The sequence below is a fragment of the Peromyscus californicus genome, unplaced genomic scaffold (assembly GCF_007827085.1).
Source record: "Peromyscus californicus insignis strain IS unplaced genomic scaffold, ASM782708v3 Scaffold_4__1_contigs__length_199733344, whole genome shotgun sequence".
Classification (NCBI taxonomy): domain Eukaryota; kingdom Metazoa; phylum Chordata; class Mammalia; order Rodentia; family Cricetidae; genus Peromyscus; species Peromyscus californicus.
Genome location: NW_026294562.1, coordinates 95247120 through 95273778, shown reverse-complemented (window position 1 = coordinate 95273778; position 26659 = coordinate 95247120). Strand labels below are relative to the sequence as shown.

Genomic DNA, 26659 nt, shown 5'->3' with positions numbered 1-26659 from the left:
AATGTATCCAAATATGTAAGATTTAGTGTATTTACAAATCAGGTGAAATGAGGCAAGAAACTAGAACAAAAAAATAGCTGAATCAATTTCTATTTCCATACACAGACTCCTTTGAAAATTCAGATAACCTTCATTGTTAAAGATTTCTTATTTATCTGGCCACTGATAAAAGCAGAAGCTAGCATGATCTTTAAGCATACAGAAAGTTACTATTCAGGCAAATGAAGTCGTTATCTTTAAATACTTTGATGGCTAACTGTTGGTAACCTCTTGTGGAAATGCCTGCTTTACTTATTGACAGAATATTCTAGTATCATAACACTCAATATGTTAGCCAAACAGAAGATATAATGTCAAGAATCATGAGATAAGAGTGCATGTAGCCTTGGGCTGGATAAACCTGGGTAAAATTCTTAATTTCTTAGGTTGAATATTTACTTGCCATTGTACTATGTAGAAAATCATGTGATTTCATTCCATCACACTCCAATTAGAAAACACTGATTCCTTTCTAGTTTTCCAAGTTCAAGTAAGAAAATTTAACTTGATGTAGTCTTGCTTCACTAATAGACTATATGAACATTGTACTAAGCACATAGCTGCAAAACTACTCTGTTGTACATCCAAAATGTGTATGTGCTCTAAACTTCATTGTGACTCTTTCATAAATAATAGTTCTTAAAGGTTTAAATGAATTTCAGGCTGCTGGTGGTTCATATGCTGATTCTAGACTTCGTGTAGTCATAAACTACTTGCCATTTTCGAATTAAATAGTCTTGATAAGATAGAAATAATAATATTGCTTAATACTAACTGTTGGAAACTAAAGAAACTAAAATTCTATGTCATGTTCTGGTACTTAGTAAGCATGCATTAAGATTAACATTATTTAAGACTTCATCACACAATTCTGTGCTTGCATATTTTCTGTCTTGTGGTATTTATAATTTTTGTCTTTTTATATAAGTCTCATATTTTAAAACTTTAGTTATAAAACCACATAGGTGTATTTTACTATATATACCTAAAAAGACAAGAGATACATTATTTGAAGGAAGGTTGCTAACATTTGTTTTAAAATTTTAAGTTACATTAAATGAACAAAAATATATGTACACCCAGAGTCCTGACTAAAATTTTGTCAAATAAAACTGTCAGTTATTTTGAATGATCTATTTATTTGTGATACCCCAAGATTGAGTTGCTGAAAATAAAGTCATTTTTATAAATCCCTTCCTGTAATATCTCCATTACAGCCTTGCTCTGGCAGCAGCTACACGGTCTCATGGCTTTCCTGGAGGATGGGAACCACACTGAAGTGACAGAGTTCATTTTATTGGGCTTAACAGATGACCCGGTCCTTAGAGTCATCCTCTTCATCATCATCCTGTGCCTCTACCTGGTGACTGTGTCTGGGAACCTGAGCACCATCCTTCTCTTCAGAGTCTCTTCCCAGCTCCATCACCCCATGTACTTTTTTCTCAGCCACTTGGCTTCTGCTGACATAGGGTACTCCTCTTCTGTCACTCCCAATATGCTTGTCAACTTCCTGGTGAAGAGAAGTACCATTACCTACCTTGGATGTGCCATTCAGCTTGGCTCAGGTGCTTTCTTTGGAACAGTTGAGTGCTTTGTTCTGGCTGCTATGGCTTACGATCGCTTCATGGCAATCTGTAGCCCATTGCTTTATTCCATGAAGATGTCCACACAAGTCTGTGTCCAGTTGCTTATAGTAGCATACATAAGTGGTTTCCTTAATGCTTCCTCCTTCACCCTTTCCTTCTTTTCTTTTTTCTTCTGTGGACCAAACAGAATCAATCACTTTTTCTGTGATTTTGCTCCTTTAGTTGAACTCTCCTGTTCTGATGACACTGTCTCTGTTGTTCTTGCCACTATTTCTGTTGGCACTGTCATTGTGTTCACAGTGCTTGTCATTGTTGTCTCCTACACCTACATCCTCATCACCATCCTGAAGATGCGCTCCACTGAGGGTCGCCAGAAAGCCTTCTCCACCTGCACCTCCCACCTCACTGCAGTCACTCTCTTCTATGGGACTGTCACATTTATTTATGTGATGCCCAAATCCAGCTACTCCACAGACCAGAACAAGGTGTTGTCTGTGTTCTACATGGTGGTGATCCCCATGTTGAACCCCCTTATCTACAGCCTCAGGAATAACGAGATTAAGGGTGCTCTGAAGAGACAATTTGGCAGGAAAATATTTTCTTAGAAACATTTGTTACATTGTAGGACTTGATATTGCAATGATGCCTTATGGATATAGCAATACAAGTTGAGTGTCTGTGGTTGAAAAATGTGTGTTGATATACTATTAGTAAATAAGGGACATTGCAATAAATATCATAATTCAATTTTCAGATTACAGAAGAAATAAAAGTCATAGCAAGTTACCTTTAATAACTTTAAAAAATCAAAGTTTTTATTTAACAGAAAAAGTGATTCATATAAAACATAAAATTCTGCAATATTTTGAAGTTATTTTCATATTTTTTAAGTATTTGATAGTCAACTTTGTTACAGACTGCATCTTACCTGTCCCCAAGGTCTTATGTGTTGATGAAATATATCTTCTCTGGTGCTGTTGAGAAGGGCTAGAATCAGAGAGGTTGAGCTTAGTGGGCAATCCTTAGGTTACGAGAGGCATGACATAAAGGAGATTTGACACTCACAATGTTTTTTTTCTCTTATTGACTATAAAATGGAGAGTTTTGTTCTACTATGTGTTCCTTTGGTGATGTACAACTACAGATACACGTCAATGGAGTCAATTCATAAGGGACCAAGAATTCAAAAACTTCATGTTAACAATAAGCCTTTCTCTTCAATGCCAATTGATTAGTTCCACTACTTGTTATGACAATAGAAAGCTTACTAATGCCTATCACAAGACTTCATAATGTGGCTGGTTCAACACCAGCTTATCATGAGATAAACCTAATAACTATGGTTATCTCTGCACCTTGCAAAAGAAATGATAGGGGGCAACTAAATTGGTGGAAATGTTTTCATAAAAATGTTGTCTCTGAGATATATATATATATATATATATATATATATATATATATATATATCAATAAAAATCTGATGTGTAGTTTATGCTTGTGGTACTGTGAGGTCCACAGAAAAGAACAGGAAATACTTCTCTGGTTAACCTGAATTCCTGTCAACTTCAAATGTTAAATTCCTACTTCAGGTTGAATCATATATCATATTCTTAAGCTTGCAAGGAACAAGGAAATCAAAAAAAGAAAAACAAAACAGGAACAACAACAGAAATAGTTTCCTACAAAAGAACCGAGTTTACAAGTCCAACAGTGAGACAAAAGACATCATGGTCAAGACCCTCATCCTCATGTTCAAATGGGAGCAGATATGGCCACATCTTCTTTGAAACACTTTGACTACCTTTAGGAGAGATGCAATCAATATTCTCATATGGTCACATTTACTCTTCTTTTCCCCTCCACTTTAGTGTTTCAGAAACAGATTCCATTTTCTTGCTTATAAAACAAAAGGCATTGATGTTTTTGTTCATTCATTTGCATTTTCAAACAATCTAGAAGGGTGTCTAGTGATACATTTCCAATGTTAGTCTAGCCCATTGCATGGGGTTACAAATGAATACTGGCAAGGGTGGAGTATATCCTCTAATATAGGATCTTGACAATAAAACTAAAAGGTAAGTGATTTAGACTATTAGAAGATGTTGAGAATTGTTGATAAAATGAAATTCAACAACAAAGTCAAAGTCGTGTGTGAGGGGTTGATGTGGCACAGGCAAGGGTTTGATGGTGCAGGTATCACTGAGAACCTAAAAGCTGAGAAAGGACTGCAGGATGTGAGGAATGAGGCAAATACGGTAGTACCTATGTAAGTAAGTTGTGTGAATGCAATATTGCATTCATGTACATAGAGGCTTCTGTTCAAATAATGGCAGAGCTGTTTGTCTACTTTAATTAGTCCTGTGGTACATACGAGAGGAACAAATGACAAAATGTTAAGTATATATTCAACATTAAATTATAGCTTACAAACTAAGTATTCTGTAAGCATCCCCAGAAAGTGACAAATCAGGGAAATAGACCTAAAGTTATATATATATAGGGGGTGGGGGGGTGTCAGTGAGATGGGTTTGCAGGTTGAAGCCCCATGACCAAACTCTGATGACTTGAATTCATTTCCTGGAACCCACATAAGAGTATAAGGAGAGAGAAAATCCCCTGAGTCAATTTCCCTACAGTAAGTAATACACTTTTGTTTTCAATGAGAGAATTAGACATTCAGAAGAAACTGTTATAAACTTAAATTAAATTTAAGATGAGATGGGTGTGAGAGCGGCAAGAATCATAAACTTAGGCATGTCCTTGGGAGAGATATAATCAATAGACATCACATATATCCTCAAAAGTAGATAAACTACAGGCAAACAACCATTGCACAGATTGCAGCCATAGGGAACTCAGTCTTTGAACTTGGATCTAATATAGTCAAGAAAAAGTAGTATATCAGGACTAATTGAGTAAATGACTAGTCAAGCCTCAATTATCCCTGTCAAACACAAAGAAAAATATTTATCCACTGAATGGAAACACAGGATAGTAAACAGGGAAGCAAATGGCAGTGTATAAGAGAAATAAAACTCTAGGATTTAAGATATAAAACTTAACATACACAACATTCACTAAGCAGGTAATGGTCAGCTGAAATGTATGCAATAACAGAAAATGAAAGATGAATCAATATAGCGCTTCATAACTGGGATGTTCACCATGCCAACACTTACAGTAGACATTTCTCTTTCAATAGCAATTTCCTCTTTGGTTTTCAGACTGTATTTCTGTGGCCATAAAACAGAAGAGCAGTCTGGCTAATAGCCCCCATGGCTCTCTGGAAGAAGGATATGTTAATAGTGTCAGATATTTTTTCATGGTCCCTGCAAGGATGTTCAGAGTTTTAAGAATCACTGTACTCAGGGGATTGGACGGTGAAAAAGAGAGCTTGGGCGGTGAAGAAAGTTGATTAGTGCTCAGTGGTCAGCCACTTCAGCAAGGGGGAATAAAAGATGTAGTGTTGGACTCCATAAAATTAAGATTAGTGGGAGTTCTAATGGGTCTTCAAACTGAAGAACACTGTTTCTAACATCCTCCATTACAAAATAAAAGCTAAAATTCCTGTTTGAGGTGTGAATTATGAGATACCAATTCTTATTTGAGGATGAGCCACGTGTTTTCATTCTCCAGTTTTCTATATAATAATAATTTGTATCTTTGGCAATGAAAATTATGTCTTTCTTAAATAATTGTTTTTTAAAAATTTTACATCTCCTCCCTTTACATATTCCTCAAGCTACCTAATGAAGTGTATTACATAACTCAGTACAAAACACTTACACAGATGAAAAGGTTTTAAATGAAAGAAGACAATGTTGTCTATTTTTAATCTCAGAATCCACTAACATGAAACGTAAAAGGAACCTAGAACCAGCATTTATTTGAAGTAATTTGGTATCATATACTTCTAATAATTATCAAATGAAGGTGCACTAATTTTCACACACACACACAAAAAGAAAGATCAGATTGACTCCTTGAAAATCGTGTTCATGTTGAACGAACTATTTTCACCTGAGAAAATGGTCCATGGGGATTTGGATTCATGGTTGAATCCCCAGACTCTTCAGAAACTTACTCTCAATGGTAAACAATGATTGTGGGAGACAGTTAGAACACTATAAAATCATGGTATAATTGTCTTGACTTTCTACTTTAGAATGAATCCTTATTTCAAAAGGTAAGAATACTTTATTCTTTGAAAATATGTACATTTTGATAAGTTGTAGTCAAGAAACAAGTTTAGATATAATAAAGAAAAAAATTAACTAAATCAACTTATATTTTCATAGTCAAATTCCTGTGAATAATTAGACATAGAATTTAGTTTTCATAGCTTTCTTATTTATCTATACACTTAGAAGACTGGAAACCCACATGGTCTCTAATAGCATGTAAGCTTAAAACTCAAGAAAAAAATGCTAATAAATTCACTAGCTTTAACATAGGTTTGTGATTTCCTGACCAGTACTTCATGGAAAGACAGACTTTGTTTACTGACTGACTGCTCTAGGGTCACAGGCTCCATCCAGGCACTGGGGACAAACACAAGAATATAAGGCTGAAAAAAAATCTCAGAACAAGAGAGTCAGCCTGCTCCTAGCTAGGAAACCTGGGTAAACTGAATATTCCAGGTTTAATATTTACCTGTGTACTTTGTAAGCAACCTCATTATTTCACTCCATTGTTGTTCAGCTAGAAAACATCATTATGTTAGGAGAGGATTTGGTGAGTGTGTGAATAAGACTTGCTAATATTATTAGAAAAGGTATTCATATATAAGTGAATGATTAGACTGAAAGTGAAAATGACAATAATGCAATGGTTTAATTGGAAAGTAATTGAAGAATATAATAAATTTATAGTAGGTCCTCCTATTATAATTTTAGTTCTTCCCAGTTCTTGTAAGAAATGTTATCTCTCACTATAAAAACTGGCCTTAAGGTAATTAGGTAGCAGACAGACTTGATGACCCACGTCCCTAACCATGGACCTTCTGTTTGAAAAACTGACTTGCTATCTCTTTCCAAATTATCACGTGCTCCTCACTTTATTGTCACTCTTCACACACAGGCTAATGAGAGCAGACGGAGTTCACTCTGCCTGGAGCTCATGTCCTCATTCTAGTGCTTCTTATGGAATGTTAAGTTACTTAACATTTTCAATTCACACATCTTATCAACCATAACATTGAATCACTGTTCTACGGAAATGACAGTAGAGTACTATATAATGTATTATGTGATTTGGAAAGGATACTTAAAGGTCAGAAATTACTGAAGACTTCATTACATAATATTGTGTTTGTAAAGCTTAATTCTTTCTTGTAAATATGATCCTGATTTGTTATTTTCAAAAGTCTCATGGTTTACACGTTTAGTTTTCTTTCTTTCTTTTTTTTTCGGAGCTGAGGACCGAACTCAGGGCCTTGTGCTTGCTAGGCAAGTGCTCTACCACTGAGCTAAATCTCCAACCCCTAGTTTTAAATACACTTAGGTATGCTTTATTATATACATAAATGTAAGTTAAAGTCACTTTGTTTGAAGGAATTTTCTAGCATTTAATTTTGAAATTTATTAAATAATCGATGTACATGAATATACAAACACTGGGAGTCCAAGAAAATACTTCAAATATATGTTTTGAAGGACATATCTGTTGTAGTATCTATTGTTAATGAAAATACAGCCACATATTTATAAATCCCTTCCTGTAATGTCTCTATCACAGTCTTGATCTGGCAGCAGCTACACTGTCCCATGGCTTTCTCAGAGGATGGGAACCACACTGCAGTGACAGAGTTCATTTTATTGGGCTTAACAGATGACCCGGTCCTTAGAATCATCCTCTTCACCATCATCCTGTGCCTCTACCTGGTGACTGTGTGTGGGAACCTCAGCACCATCCTTCTCATCAGAGTCTCTTCCCAGCTCCATCATCCCATGTACTTTTTTCTCAGCCACTTGGCTTCTGTTGACATCGGCATCTCATCTTCTGTCACTCCCAATATGCTTGTCAACTTCCTGGTGGAGAGAAATACTATCTCCTACCTTGGATGTGCCATTCAGCTTGGCTCAGCTGCTTTCTTTGGATCAACTGAGTCCTTCATTCTGGCCACCATGGCTTATGATCGTTTTACGGCAATCTGCAACCCACTGCTTTATTCAACCAAAATGTCCACACAAGTCTGCGTCCAGTTGCTTGTAGGATCCTATGTTGGTGGTTTTCTTAATGCTTCCTCCTTCACCCTTTCCTTCTTTTCTTTTCTCTTCTGTGGACCAAATAGAATCAATCACTTTTTCTGTGATTTTGCTCCTTTAGTTGAACTCTCCTGTTCTAACGACAGTGTCCTCATAGTTCTTGATTCATTTTCTGCTGGCTCCATCATTGTGATCACAGTGTTTGTCATAGTCATTTCCTACACCTACATCCTCATCACCATCCTGAAGATGCACTCCACTGAGGGTCGCCAGAAAGCCTTCTCCACCTGCACCTCCCACCTCACTGCAGTCACTCTCTTCTATGGGACTGTCACATTCATTTATGTGATGCCCAAATCCAGCTACTCCACAGACCAGAACAAGGTGTTATCTGTGTTTTACATGGTGTTGATACCCATGTTGAACCCCCTCATCTACAACCTCAGGAATAATGAGATTAAGGGTGCTCTGAAGAGACAGCTTGGTAAGAAAACATTTTCCTAGAGATGTCTCTAATCTGTTATTTTGTCACATGCTATGTTGTAATGATAAACTATAGATATAGTATTAAAAGGAAACTGGGTATTAATAGTTGAAATACGTGTTATGGAATATAACCAGACTTGAAGTTTGGTAGTAAATGTACAGGTTAAGTATTCATACATCAGAAGGTAAATCACATGTTCATAATAAGTTACACATTTCATGTATAATCAAAAATATTTCCAAAAAATTAGATGTTGAAATTATTTTTCAATTGTATTCATATTTTAAAGTAATTCCATGTTACATAGAAATTGCTGAGTCCATAATTTTTTAAGTCTGTTTCTATTTTCAATAACAGTTACCCTTAATTGTATATAGTAAATATAGTTAGAATAAACACATTTAGAGAGAAATGACAAGGTACAGCAAACAGTAAAATTGTTAGAGGTGTTTTTATTGCAGTAGAATCATATATTTTGATGGAACTTTCACACTCATAGGTATTGGGTATGTGTTCCAGTCCTCTGATGCCAAAATTAAGAGGAGTGTCCCATGGGGGGAGTGAGATATTCCTGACTAATAAGCTGGCCTAAGAAACATTTTTTTAAATTATGAAAGTTGAATCCATAGACTGGCGGAATCAATGTGATCTAACTGTAAACCATAGCACTAGCTTCCCTGAGAATCTTTCTTCATCTCTATAAGATAATAACGACCATATTTATTTTTCTCTCCCAACTTATTTCCTTGCACTTAAGGACCCCATTACTGAATCAGTTAATTTCTGTAGGAACGTAAGAGTATCTTCTCTCTCCCCTTCTCTGTTGTTCTGCATTACCAGAAAGTTTGTAGACTTAGCACCAACATTGATCTGCTACTATTCATGACCAGTGTCTCTACTTCAGGCTGAACTCTTTTACAACAAAGGGTGCCAATAAGATGTCTAATTTACTGTGTCACCTTGATTGTGTTGTGGTGCCCAGATGTTTGCCACAATAACAGTGTATGTGCAATTTTGATTGCATGGGGAGGTAATTAGTATCTACTACTCACTGAATGAAGAAGGTTATTTCTCAATGTGAACAGCTTTTTCTGATCAGTGCAAGGCTTAAATAAGAGGGCCTCTAGAGAAGAGTCTTCTGCCTCCAGCATGGCTTCGGTCTCCAACATGTAGCACTAAATCCTGCTGGTATATTCCAGCTCTTCACCTTACTTATGGATTTTCAATGATCAGTCATGTAATTTCATGACAAAATTACACACACACACACACACACACACACACACACACACACACACACTCCTCTCCCTTTCCATCTCCATGCTTCTCCTTGTGTATGTGAATTTTATGAGGCAATCCCATAAAAAATCTGTCAGGAAAAATGCTGTGTGTGAGTGTATCTGTGCACACATCTGTATATACATGCACATATATGTGTCTATATGCATGTATAGGCTTGTTTCTTTGGGGAAGTCTAACTGATACCACTGCTCACTAACTTTGGATTTTTATTCCTCAAACTCTAAATCAGTTTATGTATATTATCAACAACCATGGAGTTAAATAAACTATGTTATTTTGTAAGCTTCCAAACTGTTGGATTGGGCTATTTATTTTCCTGATTGTTGTATTTTTAATTCTTTGTATATTCTCGTTATTAATCCTCTATCAAATGTATAGTTAACAAAGTTTTTTTCCTACTGGGCTCCCTCTGCACATGACTGTTGGTTTTCTATGCTGTGTAGAATCTTTTTAGCTTTATAATGTCCTACTTTCAATTACTGGCTATAGATTAAATGAATTCATATTCATTACATATAGTAAATATAGTTAGAATAAACACATTTAGAGAGAAAATGACAAGGTACAGCAAACAGTAAAATTGTTAGAGGTGTTTTTTTGCAGTAGAATCATGTATTTTGATGGGACTTTCACACTCATAGGTATTGGGTATGTGTTCCAGTCCTCTGATGCCATACTATATCTAATGAATATGAATTCAATTAATTCATAGGAGAATGGAGTCCTATCTGGAAAGTCATTACCTGTACCTATGTCTTGCAGAGGACTGTCCTTATTTTCTTCTAGTTTCAGAGTTTTAGGTCTTACATTCAGGTTTTTGGTTCATTTAGAGTTTATTTTTGCATGAGTGGTAGATATTGGTCTAATTTCATTGCTCTGCATGTGGACATTCATTTTTCCCAGCACCATTTGTTGAAGATTCTGTCTTTTCTCCAGTGTGTGTTTTGGCAGCTTTGTCAAAGTTCTACATTAATTCTTATGTCCAGGTTGCTTTTTTTTCCCTCATGATTCTTTTTCTGAATATGCAAACACATACACATGAACTATAGTAATTAATCATTTGCTATTATTTCAAAACCTTAAATTTCTCCATATTCTTTGCTACCTTAAGACTTTCCCCTCTCACACACAGTACTACTACCCACAGTGCACTTTTCCTTTCATATTTGTGACACTCTGATTATTTCATATCTACCAACCTGTCCATTGCTGAGTATTTCTAGGAAGCCTGATTCAAACTCCACACTAAACCAAGGTTACCATTACATGATGATAAACCCTCCTAATCCTCAGTGTGCTTGCTTTTGCATACTCATGTCTTGTTTTTGCACAGTGAAATTTTGTATTGATAGTTAAAATAATGTCCTCTTCCCCTACTCTCCAAATTTCACATAATTCTAGGATCCTAGTACGCTTTAATGCACTTTAGGTGAAGTAAATGAAAAAAATTAAATATCTAAATGAAGAAATGAAATTTTGCTATGTCCAATGCACAGACTCAGTACGGTCTGAATACTTAACAGAAGGTATAAAAAAGCATTGCAATGTAAGGGAAAGTTCAGGGTCAAGGAAGTCCTCTTAATATCTTCCATCCTTAAGGCACATTCTTTGAAGATGAGTAAAAGGAGAAAATAGTTGAGATATTTTGCCACTATGTAGCTTGGTTTCCTGATAGTTCTTTCAGGTAACTCCCTGTTTCGGGGAAAATGCAGGACTTCAACACTGCATGTAGTAGGCTGCTTTGTATTAGACTAACTTTATGAAAGAAAATAAAAGAGAAGCAGGATACAGATTTTATGAATATAAAAATAAATTGCCAGAGAGTTTTTATTAAATAAGATCATCTATTGGAAGGACATTTATACAACCACAGGAGTTGGATTATTGTCCTGTTCTCTGACTCTCATATTAGCTACTTGTTTAGGGGTGTGTTCCACATTGAGATTCACCTGAGGTCTGTGATGCCCAGTAAAAAATTTATTCTGAATGGTACAGATTGAGCATAGTGCTTGTTGTGCACATGTGTTATATCCTTCCCACAGAATGTCAATTTATGTATATATGCTAATAATTAACACTTTTATTTATACTTCTCTGCACTCTCTTTTACTCCCAATTCATTCCCTTCCTGTAATAAACTACATCATCTGTTGATTGTGTTGATTCAGAAGCCTGAGAGTAACTTATCTCTCTCTTCTGTCTTCACTTCTACAGTAGAACAAAGGCTTTGCACATTCTGGTCAGCCTGATCCTACCACTCCTCTGCATCTTCACTGACCAAATATTCAAACTGACCCTTTACACGTTTACTTTATAATAAATTATGCCATTAAGAGTTTTAATATTATCTGTGGACCTGACTAGGATGTGGTGACCACATGATTGGTTCAACATGAGCATTTACTATTCATTGACTAAAACATGGAATTCATCACAATCTTGATGAGCCTGGTCCAATCTTCCAAAGGCCTTTATGACTGAGGTCTTCAAGAGGACTTTTGACCCTACTTTGTCTTTAGGCCCTAAGATAATATACTCTCTCTCTCTCTCTCTCTCTCTCTCTCTCTCTCTCTCTCTCTCTCTCTCTCTCTCCTCTGTCTCTCTCATGTATTTTTGGTGCTACATCTTTACAGCTCCCATTCTACATCTCTTTATTTGTCTATGTATGTAAATTTCAGGCACAATTATGTCAAATATTTCTTGAGACATTTTTTTGAATGTGTGTAATTTGAGTGTACTTATGTGTGTTCATGTGTGTGTGTGTGTGTGTGTGTGTGTGTGTGTGTGTGTGTGTGTGTGTGTGTGTGTATGTTCTCTTTATATGGGAAAGCCTACTGCTAACCTAAAAAGCTTTCCTCTTCTGTCATTACTTTCTTCCAATTTATTCTCCATGCATCAGTCATAGTCATAAGCCTAAAGAAATTATTTTCTCTCTCAAAGCCTCCAATGATCTACATGTGTGCTATTTCTTTTAAATTGCTTAACTGCCATATTGGTGTTTATGCCAATCATCAGCTAGACAGGACCTAGAACCTTCTATGAGGTAAACTTCTGAGCATATCTATGAAGGAGTTTCTAGATTGGGTAAGTTGAGATGGAAGACACAATCTAAATATTAGACACTACTCCAGGGCCCACACTAAGTTGACTACAGTAACATAGTGTGTCTTAATACATAGTCTACTGCTTGTCACATATCATGGCTTATTTTCCCACAACACTAGCTGTTTTGTTTGGGTCCTTAAAATGTCTTTCTGTTTCTCTGGACTTTAATTTCCACATACTTATAGGAATTCTGTAAATTTAAATAAATAATAAGCCTCAATGAATGAAAAAAGTTAATTCAAGAGAAAAGACACTTTCTCTCTCTGAAATCATTGATTTTGCTGGTTGTGGATATGTTACTGAGCATGTAAACAGTCTCTACAGACTAAAGAAAATGTCATGGTCATGAACGTTTGCTATCTTTTAAGGCTTGCTCCTCGAGAAGGGGAATGACTAGATTTGTAGAAATCTCCAACCCAAGGAGACCGTTTTAACCCATTTCTCTTAGTAAGTTTCTTCCATCCTAAATATGGAGACTTCCACCTCTGAACTGCCATGCTCGACTGTACTTGGCTAATCTGTATAAATGAATAGGAAAGTTGGGATAAACACTTTTGGTGCTCATTATTTTTTTTTAAAACTATTAGGACTATTACAAAGGGAAGTTGATGAACTTCTTGGGTACCTCAGGACTAGAGGGATAACACAGCAGTGAGTCTCTTGAGTTTCATGTTTTCATTTACTAAAGATAATGTGGAGCTTCCACCAGAACTCCAGACAGTTACAGACAAGCAGCTGTAAGCCTGAGCTTCCTAATGAAGTAACAGTTGAACATTGGCCTTGGTCCAACAGAAGCTCCTTAGGCAACACTTGCGATAAATCATACAAACACAACTGAAGAAGTAACACCCTCCCACTCTCTCCACTTTCAGTGGTTCTATGGGGTGGAGAGCTGATTCACCCTATTGTTGTAGGTATTATTTGTGGTGGTATTTTACTTGTACTGAAATGTGATTTTAATTGTATGTTAATAAATAAAGTTGCCCAGGGGTCAGAGCTATTAGAGCCATAGCAAGATCGTGGCGGTGGTGGCGCACGCCTTTAATCCCAGCACTTGGTAGACAGAGCTAGGTAGATCTCTGTGTGTAAAAAGATACAGCCAGCACTGGAGACACACACCTTTAATCTCAATCCCAACCATAGAAGACCTGGAAGTCTCTACAGAGGCAGTCATGTGTTTGGGCTTACAACCAATGAGAAGGCAGAACAGAAAGGCTATAAAGACAAACACACAGGAAGTAGCCCCTTTTTCGGAGAGCTCTCTTGGCTGAAGAGGATCGCTGAAGCAGGAAGGGTAAGGCTCTTAGCTCTGACCTCTTGGCTTTCTTCTCTGAATCGGCTCTGTGTTTCTTATTTAATAAGATGGTTGGTTACATCTACAATTATTTTAAGACGTGTTCCATTTTTTATGCTGTGTAACACTTGTTCAATGATACAAAGATGTGTTGCATTCTTTTATGTTGCATTTGTTTAACTCTGTGAAGCTGTGCTACTTTGCCTGTCTAAACATCTGATAGTCTAATAAAGAGCTGAACAGCCAATAGTGAAGCAGAAGAAAAGATAGACAGGGCTGGAAGGCAGAGAGAATAAATAGGAGGAAAAATCTGGAAGGAGATGAAGAAGTGAGGAAAGAAGGGGCCAGCCACTCAGCTACCCAGCCAAACACAGAATAAGAAGGAAAGAAAAGAAACACAGAAATAGAGAAAGGTAAAATAAACTGGCTAGAAATAAGCCAATCTAGATAATTTAAGTTAAAATCTGGCTAGACACAAGCCAAGCTAAGGCTGAGCACCCAAAAGTAAGAGTAAGATTCCATGTGTGATTTATTAGGGAGCTAGGTGGCGAGCCCCCCAAAAAGCAAAAGGAGTAAAAAACAACTGGCTACACCCTATTCTTTCTGCTTTCTCTGCCTGGGCCTGCAGTTATACTGGGGAAATGAGTGCCCCTGTCATCCTGAATCCTAGTACGATGGCATGTTGTTTAGATTTTTTTATTTTTTATTTTTTTGGCAACATGAAACCAGTTAGAGTTATCTTGGAAGAAGAGACAGCAGTTGAAAAAATGCTTCCATCAAAATGGCCTGTGGGTATTTCTGTAAGGCATTTCTTGCTTAACAATTGATGTGGAAAAGCCCAGCTCACTGTGGTTGATGCCACTCCAGGACAGGTGGTCAAGTGTAGTATAAGAAGGCAGGCTGAGCAAGATTGAAAAGTAATCCAGTAAGCTCTATTCATCCATGACCTTGCTTCAGTTCAGCTCCCAGGTTCCATCTTTGAGTTCCTACTTCAGTGATTAACTGTGACATGAAAGAATAAACCAAATAAATCCTTTCCTATCCAAGTTAGTTTTTGGTCAGTGTGTTACCACAGCAACTGTTGCTACAAAAAGAGAGAACAATGACAGCATGATGATGAACCAGCAGTAAAAGAAATTCTGTGTGAAACATCCCAACATTGATGGGAAAAATGAAAACCAATAATCTGTAACACAGTGAACAGGTGGAGCAGTACAGTTAATAACATTCAATAGAAAACTAAGATAAAACAGAGGCCAACCCTGTGATTAACCTCCAGGTCCTTGTAGTTACGGAGGCTGTGTATAACTTTTGATTAATGAAACCCAAAGCAAGCCATATTCAGGTTAAACTTTTGAAATTAAAGACAAAGATATACTGAGGTAGCCAAAGACAAAGGACTTATCGTTTAGAGAGTAAAATTATTCTAAAATGTGGTTTCTCTTGGACAAGGGGGTGGGGGGAGGGAATTGGCAAGACAGGAGGAAGGAGAAACTACAGCTGGGATGTAAAATGATTCTTTTAAAAATAAAGAAGATGGTTTCTAATCTGATAACCATGAAGTCAAAGTGAGGGGTATAGCATTTTCCTTTCCTTTGTTACTCTTTAGTTGTTTTATTCTATTATAGATCTTCGTCTCTCTCTCTCTCTCTCTCTCTCTCTCTCTCTCTCTCTCTCTCTCTCTCTCTCTCTCCCTCTCCCTCTCCCTCTCCCTCTCCCTCTCCCTCTCCCTCTCCCTCTCCCTCTCCCTCTCTCTTTCTGTGCGTGAGTCTGTGTCTGTGTCTGTGTCTGTGTCTATATAGGGTTGAATGTACAACACATGTAGATGTCAGAGGACAACATTCCAGGAGACTGTTCTCTTTCCAACTTGTTTTGAGTCACAGTTTCTCTTATTTTTTTGCCCATTGTATATATCATCCAGGTTAGCTGGAATCAAACTTCCAGGAAATTCTCTACTCTCTGCTCTCATTTCATCACAGAACCACTGGAAATACAGATGTACACTATCACAATAAGCCTTTGATGTGGGTTTGGAGGAGTGAGATTGGGTTCTCAGATTTGAGTGGCAAGTACTTTTACCTACTGAGCCAACTTAGGATCCATGATCTCTTCAGTACTAGTAAAAAGTTGTATTGTCACGCCATGGATTTTCTCTCCAGGGCAACCTTTCCCCAAAGTTGAATATCCTCATTTTAATATCTTTTTCTCCCCATTCTTCCTAGCTCAGTAAGAGGGACTGGAGAGATGGTTCACTATGTGTACATTTTTGAAAAACAAATGATTCAGCCCAGTACTGTCACAAATATACATCAGATATACAAGTGTAATGACATGGGTTATAGGTAAAAAAGGAAACAATGTCACTGTAAACATTAATGATTCAGCCCAGTACTGTCACAAATATACATCAGATATACAAGTGTAATGACATGGGTTATAGGTAAAAAAGGAAACAATGTCACTGTAAACATTAATTAAAGAAAAAATAGGAGTTGCCAAATGAATATTTGACAATGTAGAGCTCAGAACAAAGAATAGGTGTGTATATAGAAGTGTTATATAATGATAAAGCTTTTGAATGGCAAAACTAAGAGATGGAGAAGACATTATATGTTACCAAAGATGAAGGAAAGAATTGGGAAGGGAGGGAGATCCCTATCATTATAACTGACAGCATGAGCAATCCTCATGGTGGTGGGCATGATCTGTGTCTAGACAGTACCTCTATTCTGTGTCACTATACTGGTTGTGACATTGTCCTAGGTGTGGAGAAATGCAACCAAGTACACATAAGATCTCTGTGATATTATCTCCCACTATTGCATGTAAACTTCCTACTAATTAAAAATGTGAAACTAAATTAAAAAATAAAGGTGGTATCATGTAGAGACATGAAAAGCACTTTTTTCCCCAGAAAGCATTCGAGTTTGAGATAAAAGTCTTTCCACTGCGCTGTAGGCTTGTTTGCTCCTGACATTTCCAATACTGTTAGAGGAATGTTTATCAATCCATGAAGTTTTCATCTAGAAAGTTGATGCACGCAAAGCTTAGTTGATAGGTGCTAGTAGATAACACGTATTTATATGAACCTGTGTGTCTGCAATTTTGGGTCCTGATGGGTTTTCAGTAGAATTTTAACAAGCAAGATAGCTACTCAAGTGGTCATTTCCCATAAGACACCATTTCTCATAAAACACAGCCTTGCTTTACATTGGCAGTTCTCTGTTGTTTGTCCTTAAGGAACAGACACTAACAGGAAATAACTTTCTTTTTCTGTTAATATAGGGATGTTTATTTCTCATTTTTATGATAGAAATTATAAACACGTTTTTAAAAGACATTGATAATTAGTTCCACATTTGCTTGTTTATTTTACAAACTCATAACATTATGTACACTATCTTAGTCAAATTAAGAATATCATGTGGTGGCATGTTTTAAAATAAAGTAATTATGAGTGTTGTATAGTGCATGTCACTTATCTAGGGTTTCATAAATTGTCGGTGACAAAGTCAGACCCTTATCCCTGGCTTGCTTGGCTAAACCAGTCATGGTATTTCTGTATAATATGTTTCATCCAATGCTCAGTTTAGCTTTGATACTGTTATAGTCATACATTTTCCATAAAAGGTTAAATTTCACTAGTAAATTTCACAACTCTGCCCTGTACAAGAAAAACAATACAATGGAGTTCAGACATATGAAAGTACACTGTTAATAATGCTTGCTATTGCTCAGTAAGTTCACATATACTGTTATTAATAAGTAGTAACATATGTGCACATACATATGACATGGATTTAGAAAGAGGAATATTTAGGTAGAATAAGGGGACTAAAGTGAAAAAGAATAAAGACATGGGAGAGGTTTGGAGATGAATGTGATCAAAGTAGATGAGATACTTAAATAAAACTACCATGAAACTTGTGGCTTTTTGCAGTGATTATAAACTGATCATTCTTAAACAAATTGAAAATTTAATGCTGTAAATGACTGAACAGACAATTTTCCAGGCCAGTGTTGTTCTGTGTGTGCGCACACACGCGCGCATGTAAACATGCAGTCTTCCTGACACTGAATTCTTGGGGAAAAATTAGTTGTTCTGTTGTAGAATATTAGTTGAAGATGTGTTATGTAATGAAATATTTGTTTAATGATGCAAAGTTGTGTTGCATTCTTTTATGCTGCATTTGTTTAACTCTGCAAAGCTGTGTTATTTTGGCTGTCTAAAACACCTGATTGGTCAAATAAAGAGCTGAACAGCCAATAGCAAGGCAGGAGAAAAGATAGGCAGGGCTGGCAGGCAGGGAAAATAAATAGAAGAAATCTGGGAAGAGAAGATGGTGGAGTGAAAGGAGAAGAAGAGGAGGACTCCAGCGGCCAGCCACCCAGACACAGAATAAGAAGTAAGGAAAGGGACATAGAAAGGTAAAAGCCCAGAGAAAGATAGACAGGATAATTTAAGAAAAGCTGTCTAGAAATAACCCAAGCTAAGGCTGGGCATTCATAAAAAATAAGTGTCTTTATGGTTATTTGGGAGCTGGGTGAGGGGCCCCCCAAAGAGTAAAGAGTAAAAAAAAATAACAACTACCTTGTTCTATTTCAGTTGTTCTTTATTCCTCATTGGAATATAAACTAATATGAAGCACAAATGATATATTTGTTACAAAAATAAGTACTAATTTTTAGTGTCAATGCATTAATTGATATTTATTACTTTGGATTTATGTGAGGTAGTACATGAAAGTATTTCTCCTGAAAATTATACATAGTATATGCATTTCTGTCATTTATATAATATAGCTACTGTATAAATAATAGATTGTAATACTGTATTCTATTCTAACAGCTGTCAAGTTTTCTTTCAAGGCAGTGTTCTTGACATATACAGGACCTGGTGAATACATAACAGAGTTCTTTCTTTTGGAGTAACAGAGGATACTACAGTCTGTGTCACTTTATTTTTTCTGTTTCTAATAATCTACTCTGTCATCTTACTGGTCAATGTGAGCATAATCGCGTAATCATGCTGAGCAGAAGCAATCCTCAACTTCACTCCCCCATGCACCTTTTCCTCAAACATTGTAGACATTGGTTACTCCTCATCAGACACAACTATCATGCGCAGGGGCTTTCTCAGGAAGGAAATAATCATCATTGTGTCTGGATGTGTGACCTAACTCTGTCTTGTGACATTTGGGTCAGCCAAGTACTTCCTGCTGGATGCCATGGCTTATGACTGCTATATAGCCATCTGCTCACCTCTGATCTACTCCACATAGATGTCCTACATAGTCCGAATCCTTCTAATGGGATCTTTCTACCTAAGTGGGTGTGTGAATGCTTGGATATTTACTGGTTGTTCCATAAATCTGTCCTTTTGTGGACCAAATAAAGTTAGTCATATTTTCTGTGACTATTCACCGTTTTCAAAGCTTTCTTTTTCTTACAACTTCTCTTCTGAAGTCGTTCAAGCAATCACTTCAGGCTCCATCATTGTGGTCACTGTGTTTATCATTGCTCTGTCTTATGTCTACATCCTCATCACCATTCTGAAGATGCATTCAACTGAGGGCTACCAGAAGGCCTTCTCCACCTGTACCTTCCATCTCACTGTAGCCACTCTGTTCTATGGGACCACCACATTCATTTCTGTGTGTGGGAGCCCACAAGTACTCCAGCTTGTAGCTTGTTTCCATCTTGACTCAAGGTCAGAGTTCAAGCTTGCCTTTGCCTGAATAACAGGATAGCTGGCCAAAGTCATGGTTACCAGATCTCTTGCTCCCCAAGGTTATCTAACAGGATGCTTTGCCTTAAGGCATGATTACTGGATGTTTTGAGAATTAAGGAGGTGTTTTTGCTTGTCTATACTTTAAACCATGGTGTCCTTGAGAGGGGGAGGTCTTTTTGCCTTCCCTGCTTTTGGTATAAAAAGGCTGTGAGTAATAAACTCAGGGTTTCTGTGGTACTGACTGAGAGCCCTCCCGAAGCTATTCTGTGTCTCTGTCTTTTATTTTGTGTTTATCTATTTTTTTCTTAATCCTCACTCCCCTATTCAGGACTGTTGATAGGTTGGCAGGACCAGATAGTTGGCTCCTGAACAGTGAACCTAGATACAGGGGATCCAATGAAGGCCACTGCAAGTTGAAGGGAGTGCTCGGATTAATGTCAAAAGTGGAAGTGTGGTGATTAACTTGGGAGTAAATTGCAAATATAGAGCAGGGTAATAGTAGACAGCTGTTTAAAGATAGTTTAAAAGCCAGAGGAGCAAAAGTTAGGGCAGCAGCAGGTAACTAATTTGTGAAGATTTGAATTTGTGATTTTTTTTTAGGTCTGAGAAATAGTTTGAAAATGTAAATGTCTGGGTATGTTGTGTGGGTTTAAATGAGTGATGGAGTGAATCTGAGTGAGTGATCTAGATATACTAAGGATGCAGGCCTAAGTTAGGTCTAAAGTTGTAATATAAGTAAGTCATAAAGGTTTTGTGAGGTCTGAGGAAAAATAGGCTTAAGGTATAAGAATGTGTGAAGGCTTAAAAGAAAGTAACTTAGGGTAGATCAGGTGTACTCTCTGTTTCCCTGAGCATGGTACCTCGGACGCAGACACAAGGAGGAGAACAAGAAACAAGAAAGCAGCATCCGGCCGGGCGGTGGTGGCACATGCCTTTAATCCCAGCACTCGGGAGGCAGAGGCAGGAGGATCTCTGTGAGTTCGAGGGCAGCCTGGTCTACAAAGTGAGTTCCAGGAAAGGCGCAAAAAACTACAGAGAAACCCTGTCTCGAAAAAAACCAAAACAAAAAAAAAAAAAAAAGCAGCATCGGGGCCAAGCACCCACCTCGAACCTAGCAGTCTGAGAATGAGTAGCTGCTTCAGAATCCACCAGCAGCAGCAACAGCAGCTACCTCGGCCTAGCATTGCTGAGACCCAACAGGCATCATCGAGTCACCAGCAGCCGGTGCCAAGAGAGCCAGGTCAAATAGCAGGGGTCTGTACACACCTTCTGCCATGAAGGAGCCATGGCAGAGAGAATGCAGACAGCTGGGGTGTTTGTGAGAGCTGCACTAGCTTGGCTGGAGGTTGTGCTCTGCAATCTTGAGGAGCCCTGTAGCTGGAGAAGGCCAGGGACAGGAGACGGTAGCAATGGCAGAGCATGATTCTAGCAGCTGCTCTGGGCGAGGCCAACAGGCCTGAGAGGCTGCCTGTATTCATCCATGGAGCAGCAGATGAGTATGCAGAGGATGCAGGGCCATGGATACAACAGGTAATGGAACCTGGATGTGGCAGCTGCAGCTGCATTTCTTCTGGAACCTGGGGTCCTGAATGGAGAGGACCGAGGTGATGCCAAGCTGCAGCTCATAACAGTGGGGCAGCCACTTGAGCCTCAGCTGCTAGAGAGGACAGTTGAGAGCCTTCAGTCCCCAGGACACCTGGGCCCTGGGTAGGCAAGCTGGCATTGGAAGCAGGTAGCAGAGCTCACCTCTGTAGCTAGAGTTTTCCTGCCTGGCCCACAGTCAGGGCAAATCTCTCTCACCTGCCAGTCCCACAGCCACTCAGACCCAACCAAGTAAACACAGAGACTTATATTGGTTACAAACTGTATGGCCATGGCAGGCTTCTTGCTAACTGTTCTTACAGCTTAAATTAATCCATTTATATAAATCTATACCTTGCCACATAGCTCGTGGCTTACCGGCATCTTCACATGCTGCTTGTCATCATGGCAGCTGGCAGTGTCTCTGACTCAGCCTTCCACTTCCCAGCTTTATTCTCCTCCTTGTCCTGCCTATACTTCCTGTCTAGCCAATGGCCAATCAGTGTTTTATTTATTGACCAATCAGAGCAACACATTTGCCATACAGAACATCCCACAGCACTCACCTCCCCACTTCACCTCAGATTCATTACTAAACATACATGCATTTTTGGATAAACCCAAAACTGAAAACCACAATGCTCATGGTACTGAGAATGGTTTGCATTATGGCTTGAGCAGCATACAAGGACTGTAGGGCAGCTGGCAAACCAGACCCTGATCTTGAGCTTTCAGTGAAAAACATTAGGACTGGTATCAGAACAGGCTTTTTGAAAATATATGTGTAACTTTTCAGACCTCAGAAATGGGATGGACAGGAGGGGTTCAATGGCAATAGGCATTTTGATTTCACCTACATAGATCTTCTTTATCAACTGTGGTGACTCAGGAATTATTCTGTGTAAGAATGGAGAGGTCTGCTTTTCTACCCAGCTTCAAAAACAGGGGGTGCTTATCCTCAGGCACCACATCAAATGCTCTTTATTTTAAAATTTTTAAATGTACTGATGAGTAGGAGTAAGATAAAGGTTTTGCTGCTGGCATCTGTTACTCAAGGACTAGAGCAATTCAAACATAGCTTTGGATTGGATGTAAGTTTGTGAGAATTATAATTTAACCCATTGTGTGTCCATTGTTAATAATCATACTAGAATTATGGTGTTAACCAATTAATGTTAGTGAACCATGCTATGATGACAAAGGGTTGCAGGTTCTGCAGGAAATTTGAAAGGCCTTGAGTAGACATCACAGAATGGCTGGGTTGGTAATTGCCAGAATTGGTGCCCTAATTTCCTTGATAGTTACCACCACTACTGCTGCAGTAGTATTGTCAATCTATGCAGACTGCAGGGTATGTGAATTGAGTGTCTCAAAATGTATCTGTGACCCTGGAAATCAGGAAGATATTAATGCTTTATTTGAAGTAGTATGGTAGTATGGTTGTTAGGGATAAGTTTTTTTGCACCCCAATAGGCCTCTCCACCAATGCAGCAATCCAAATCAGATGGAATTAGATAGAATTGAAAAAGCCCAGGTTTAATGGGTAAAGCATTCCCTGGTGATTCTCCACGCCCCCCCTCCCCCAGAGGAACAAGAGACTGGAAAAACATGAGTCTGTTTTCTGTGATGCAGCTTAAATAGCCTGTGGGAGTGCTCTTAAGTCTCTCTGAGGTAGGAACTGTGTTTGGTGGGCTTTGAAGGGGTGGGTTTGGGGAAAGAGATGGGGAGGGGAGTTGAGGTGGATCTTCCACCAGAACATTCCAGACTCTTTGGGTATATGGATGCTAGGGTGCCAGGGGCTGAGGTGAATCTCCCATCCAAACATTCCAGACTCTTTGGGTGTAGGGGTGCCAGTTCAAGTCTGGTTACTTCCTGCAGGCATAGAATGACATGGGGAAGTGGGGAGTTGTGAGTTGGTGGTTTCACATTCAGCAGAAGGTGTGAGTGGAGGAGCATCTGGTTGTCATCCTGGAGACCTCAAGCATCTGTTTCTTGAGGAAGCAGAGAAGGCAAGTTTCTAGAAAAAAATAGATTATTAGCATCTACCCTAGTTGTACTGTAAAGATGAATGCATATGGCAAAAGAGCAGATAGGCCCTTCATTGGGACATCTTAAAAAACTGGAGGGTGGAGGGTCCCAGCTGCTGGGCAGACCATGTATCATGAATAGGTACCCACTTGAGCCTAGAGAGATACCCAGCATGGATGTCCCAGGAGCTTGGCAGCCAAGGTGGTGGTGAGGATCATAGTATAAAGTCCTGTTCATCAGGGCTCAAGAGACTTAGGAGCTAGCTGTTTGAGGAGTACTCTGTCCCCTGGGGAGAGTGGGGCAGGCTCAGGGGCAGTTGGGTCCATTGGTGTGGGGGCAGGGAGATAGATGTCATCATGTGAACTGAGAAGGGATCTCAGAAGAGAGAAGTAGGGGAGGTACCCAGCAAGTGGGGGAGTTTGGGCCAAAAGGTGGTGATTGAGGAGGAAGGGCCTTTCGTAAAGGAGCTCAGGCCTGTAGTAGAGTGTGGGATGGCCCAGAGGCAGGTAAGGGTAATGGGGAGAAGAGAGGTTCAAGATAACCTGAATTCATTGGAGAGCTTGGTGAGCTGTTTGATGAGTCCATTGGCCTTTAAACCTTTCCCAAGGATTGTGGGTGATAGGGAATGTGAAGCTTTCAGGAGATGTCTGATAGGAGCTCCGTGACATTGCCAATCCTTGTCAGGTTGGTGTCCTCAAAGCTGGTGCAGAGGCTATCATATCTGGAGGGCCCCCTGTGAATGGACCTGTGAAATACTCAGGAGAGTGTGGTGGCCAAGGTGAGTGTGGCCCCAAAGCAGCTGAGAATATCATGACCAAGCAGAGGTGCAGGGCAAGCAAATATGACTAGAAAAAGGTGTGAGAAAAATCTCCCTGCAAGAATGCAGGGAAGTGTCAGGATGTTAAGTGGGAAGGAAGGGGTCCTGTCCACCCCTGTGACAAAAATTGGTGAGGGAACTATAGGACTGAGTGAGATGTCAAAACAGAATATGTAGTTCCCATGTCCAAAAGAAAGTCAGTGGACTTACTTGCTACCTGCAGCAACATCCTAGGCTCAAAGAGGGCAATGGGAGTCACCAAGTCTAGGCTGCATCAGTCCTCCACCAGGCTTAGGAGTTCAAAGGCCGGAAGAGTCTCAGATGCTAATGTTGGTGAGGGTGGACTTCTGTGGCATGGCATAGAGTAGGAGCCCACATGGGGGTATTCCAATCTCTAGTGCCCAGGCATCAGCAGACAGGGCATGGCCTCTTGGGCAGCTTGGGGTCAGGGCAATATCATGACCAGTGGCCCTGCTTGCTGTGTTTGAAGCAGGTTTTTACCAGAGTTAACTTGGGCTGAGCTCCGGCAGGATGGAGTCTCATGGTCGACTTCCCTTTTCCCCCTTGTGGGGGCCCTGGTGGCCTAAGGGCAGCTGTTAAGGCTTGGGCTTGGAGCATATTTTGTTGTAGCCTTGTCTATTGGGATGACTCAGCTGTCATCAAAAACTTTAAAAGCCATTTTCATCAATTCCTGTAGGGGAGTTTGGGCATCCTCCTCAGCCTTTTTAAAATTTTTCTAATATCTGGCACTGACTGAGATATGAAACTGCTTGCAAGGACCATGGCTCCCGCTGGGGAGGCTGGGTCAAGGCGAGTATATTGAACCATCGTCTCTTGTAACCAGTTTAGATGAATGGCCAGGTTTTCACCAGCTAGGTGTGTAATCGCTCAGGACTTATCAAATTTAACAGCTTTGTTTGAGACCATTTTCATACCTTGGAGGAGTCAACAAACCAGAAAGTCTCTTCTCCGGAGACTTGAACAATTACATCAGCTCCAGCTTCCGCTCAGAGAGGGCAGAGGAGGGCAGGAGACTGGCAAAACTTAGTATGAGAAGAAACTGGGAAAATTCAGGGGCATTAGGCCAGTATGTAAGAGGGAACTGGGATGTAGGTTGAGGCATTGGGAGATAGGGGGAAGAAGTGGGGGGAGGGGAGAACAGGAAGGAGGGTAAGGAGGAGGGATTTTGTCTTTGATTTGTGGCCCCATTGGAGGGGGTTGGGTAGTTAGAGTTTGGGGGAAGTGGGGGAGGGGCCAGTGTCCCTGGCAGCATGGTCAGAGTGGAATTGTCAGGATCCCAGTTCCCAGATGGGCAGAAATCTGGAGGCACCATGACCCTAGCCAACAAGACCAGTGTTGTGGGACATTGGCTTCTGTAGGGAGGGTGGGAATGAAGAACTCAAAAACCACCAACAAAAATTTTTAAGATAGCAGAGGATGGAAAATTATAAGGTTTTCTCAGGAGGCCACCTTGACTGGTTATCGAGAGTGTACTGTGGCCAGGCCTTATTACTCAGAGAAATCAAGCTATTAGGACAGATGGTATCAGATGACTCCAATTTGAACAGATTTTGCAAAAGACATTGCAGGGGCATTTGGGGATCAGGCTTTTTAATGGGAAGTGTCCCTTTCACAAGTCTATACCAGAGACCCAAAGTCTAGCACAATGCATCTACTGTGGTAGATCTTGAGTCAAAAAACTGGGGTGTGTGGGAAATTCCCTTCAACAGAAAGCCTTTTGGAGAATGGGTCCCATGGAACAAAGGTAGCTCTTTGCTCTGGAATGGGTTGGAGGCATAGTCATCTGAGGGGTCCAGAGGACCTTTTTAAAAATAAATAAAGAGGGGGTAATTGGAACCCACAATGACTCTAGCTAGTGGTTTGTTTTCCTCTTGACTCAAGGTCAGAGAGTTCAAGCTGGCCTTTGCTCTTTAGGACTGAATAACAAGATGATCGGTCAAAGGTGTGGTTACTAGATGTCTTGCTCCCCAAGGCTGTATAACAAGATGCTTTTCTGTAAGGCATGATTACTAGATGTTTTGAGAATTAAGGAGGTGTTTATGCTTATCTGTACCTTGAACCATGGTGTCCTTGAGAGGGGGAGTTCTTTTTGCCTTCCCTGTTTTGGGTATAAAAAGGCTGTGAGAAATAAACTCAGGGCTTCTGCAGTACTGACTGAGAGGCCTCCTGAAGCTATTCTGTGTCCCTGTCTTTTCTTTCATGTCTCTATTTTTCATATCTGTTTTTTCTCAATCCTCACTCCCCTATTCAGGAATGTTCAGCAGGTCGGGCAGGGCCTGGCATATGTGAAGCCCAAGTCCATTTACTCCACAGACCAGAAAGAGATGGTGTCTGTGTTCTAAACAATGATGATCCCTATGTTAAATCCCCTCCTCTATAGCCTCAGAAACAAGGGTGTTAAAGAGGCCATGAAAAACTTATGGCTACCATTCACTGGTAGCCATAAATATCTGGCATTTTAA

General features: G+C 39.3%; 2 protein-coding genes and 1 pseudogene across 2 annotated transcripts; all 3 read left to right on the top strand.

Annotated features, from left to right (window-relative positions):
• The first annotated feature begins 1285 nt into the window (after positions 1 to 1285).
• On the top strand, positions 1286 to 2230 carry LOC128093925 (olfactory receptor 502-like). Its single transcript, XM_052711841.1, has one exon. It carries the CDS (start codon positions 1286 to 1288, stop codon positions 2228 to 2230), a length of 945 nt encoding a protein of 314 aa, XP_052567801.1.
• A 5160-nt stretch (positions 2231 to 7390) lies between these two features.
• On the top strand, positions 7391 to 8335 carry LOC128093926 (olfactory receptor 507). The gene has a single exon (XM_052711842.1). It carries the CDS (start codon positions 7391 to 7393, stop codon positions 8333 to 8335), a length of 945 nt encoding a protein of 314 aa, XP_052567802.1.
• Positions 8336 to 14738: 6403 nt separating this feature from the next.
• On the top strand, positions 14739 to 26659 carry LOC128123854 (olfactory receptor 508-like; annotated as a pseudogene).

Coding starts and splice junctions, on each gene's coding strand:
- LOC128093925 (XM_052711841.1), top strand. CDS start 1,286: ATGGCTTTCCTGGAGGATGGGAACCACACTGAAGTGACAGAGTTCATT.
- LOC128093926 (XM_052711842.1), top strand. CDS start 7,391: ATGGCTTTCTCAGAGGATGGGAACCACACTGCAGTGACAGAGTTCATT.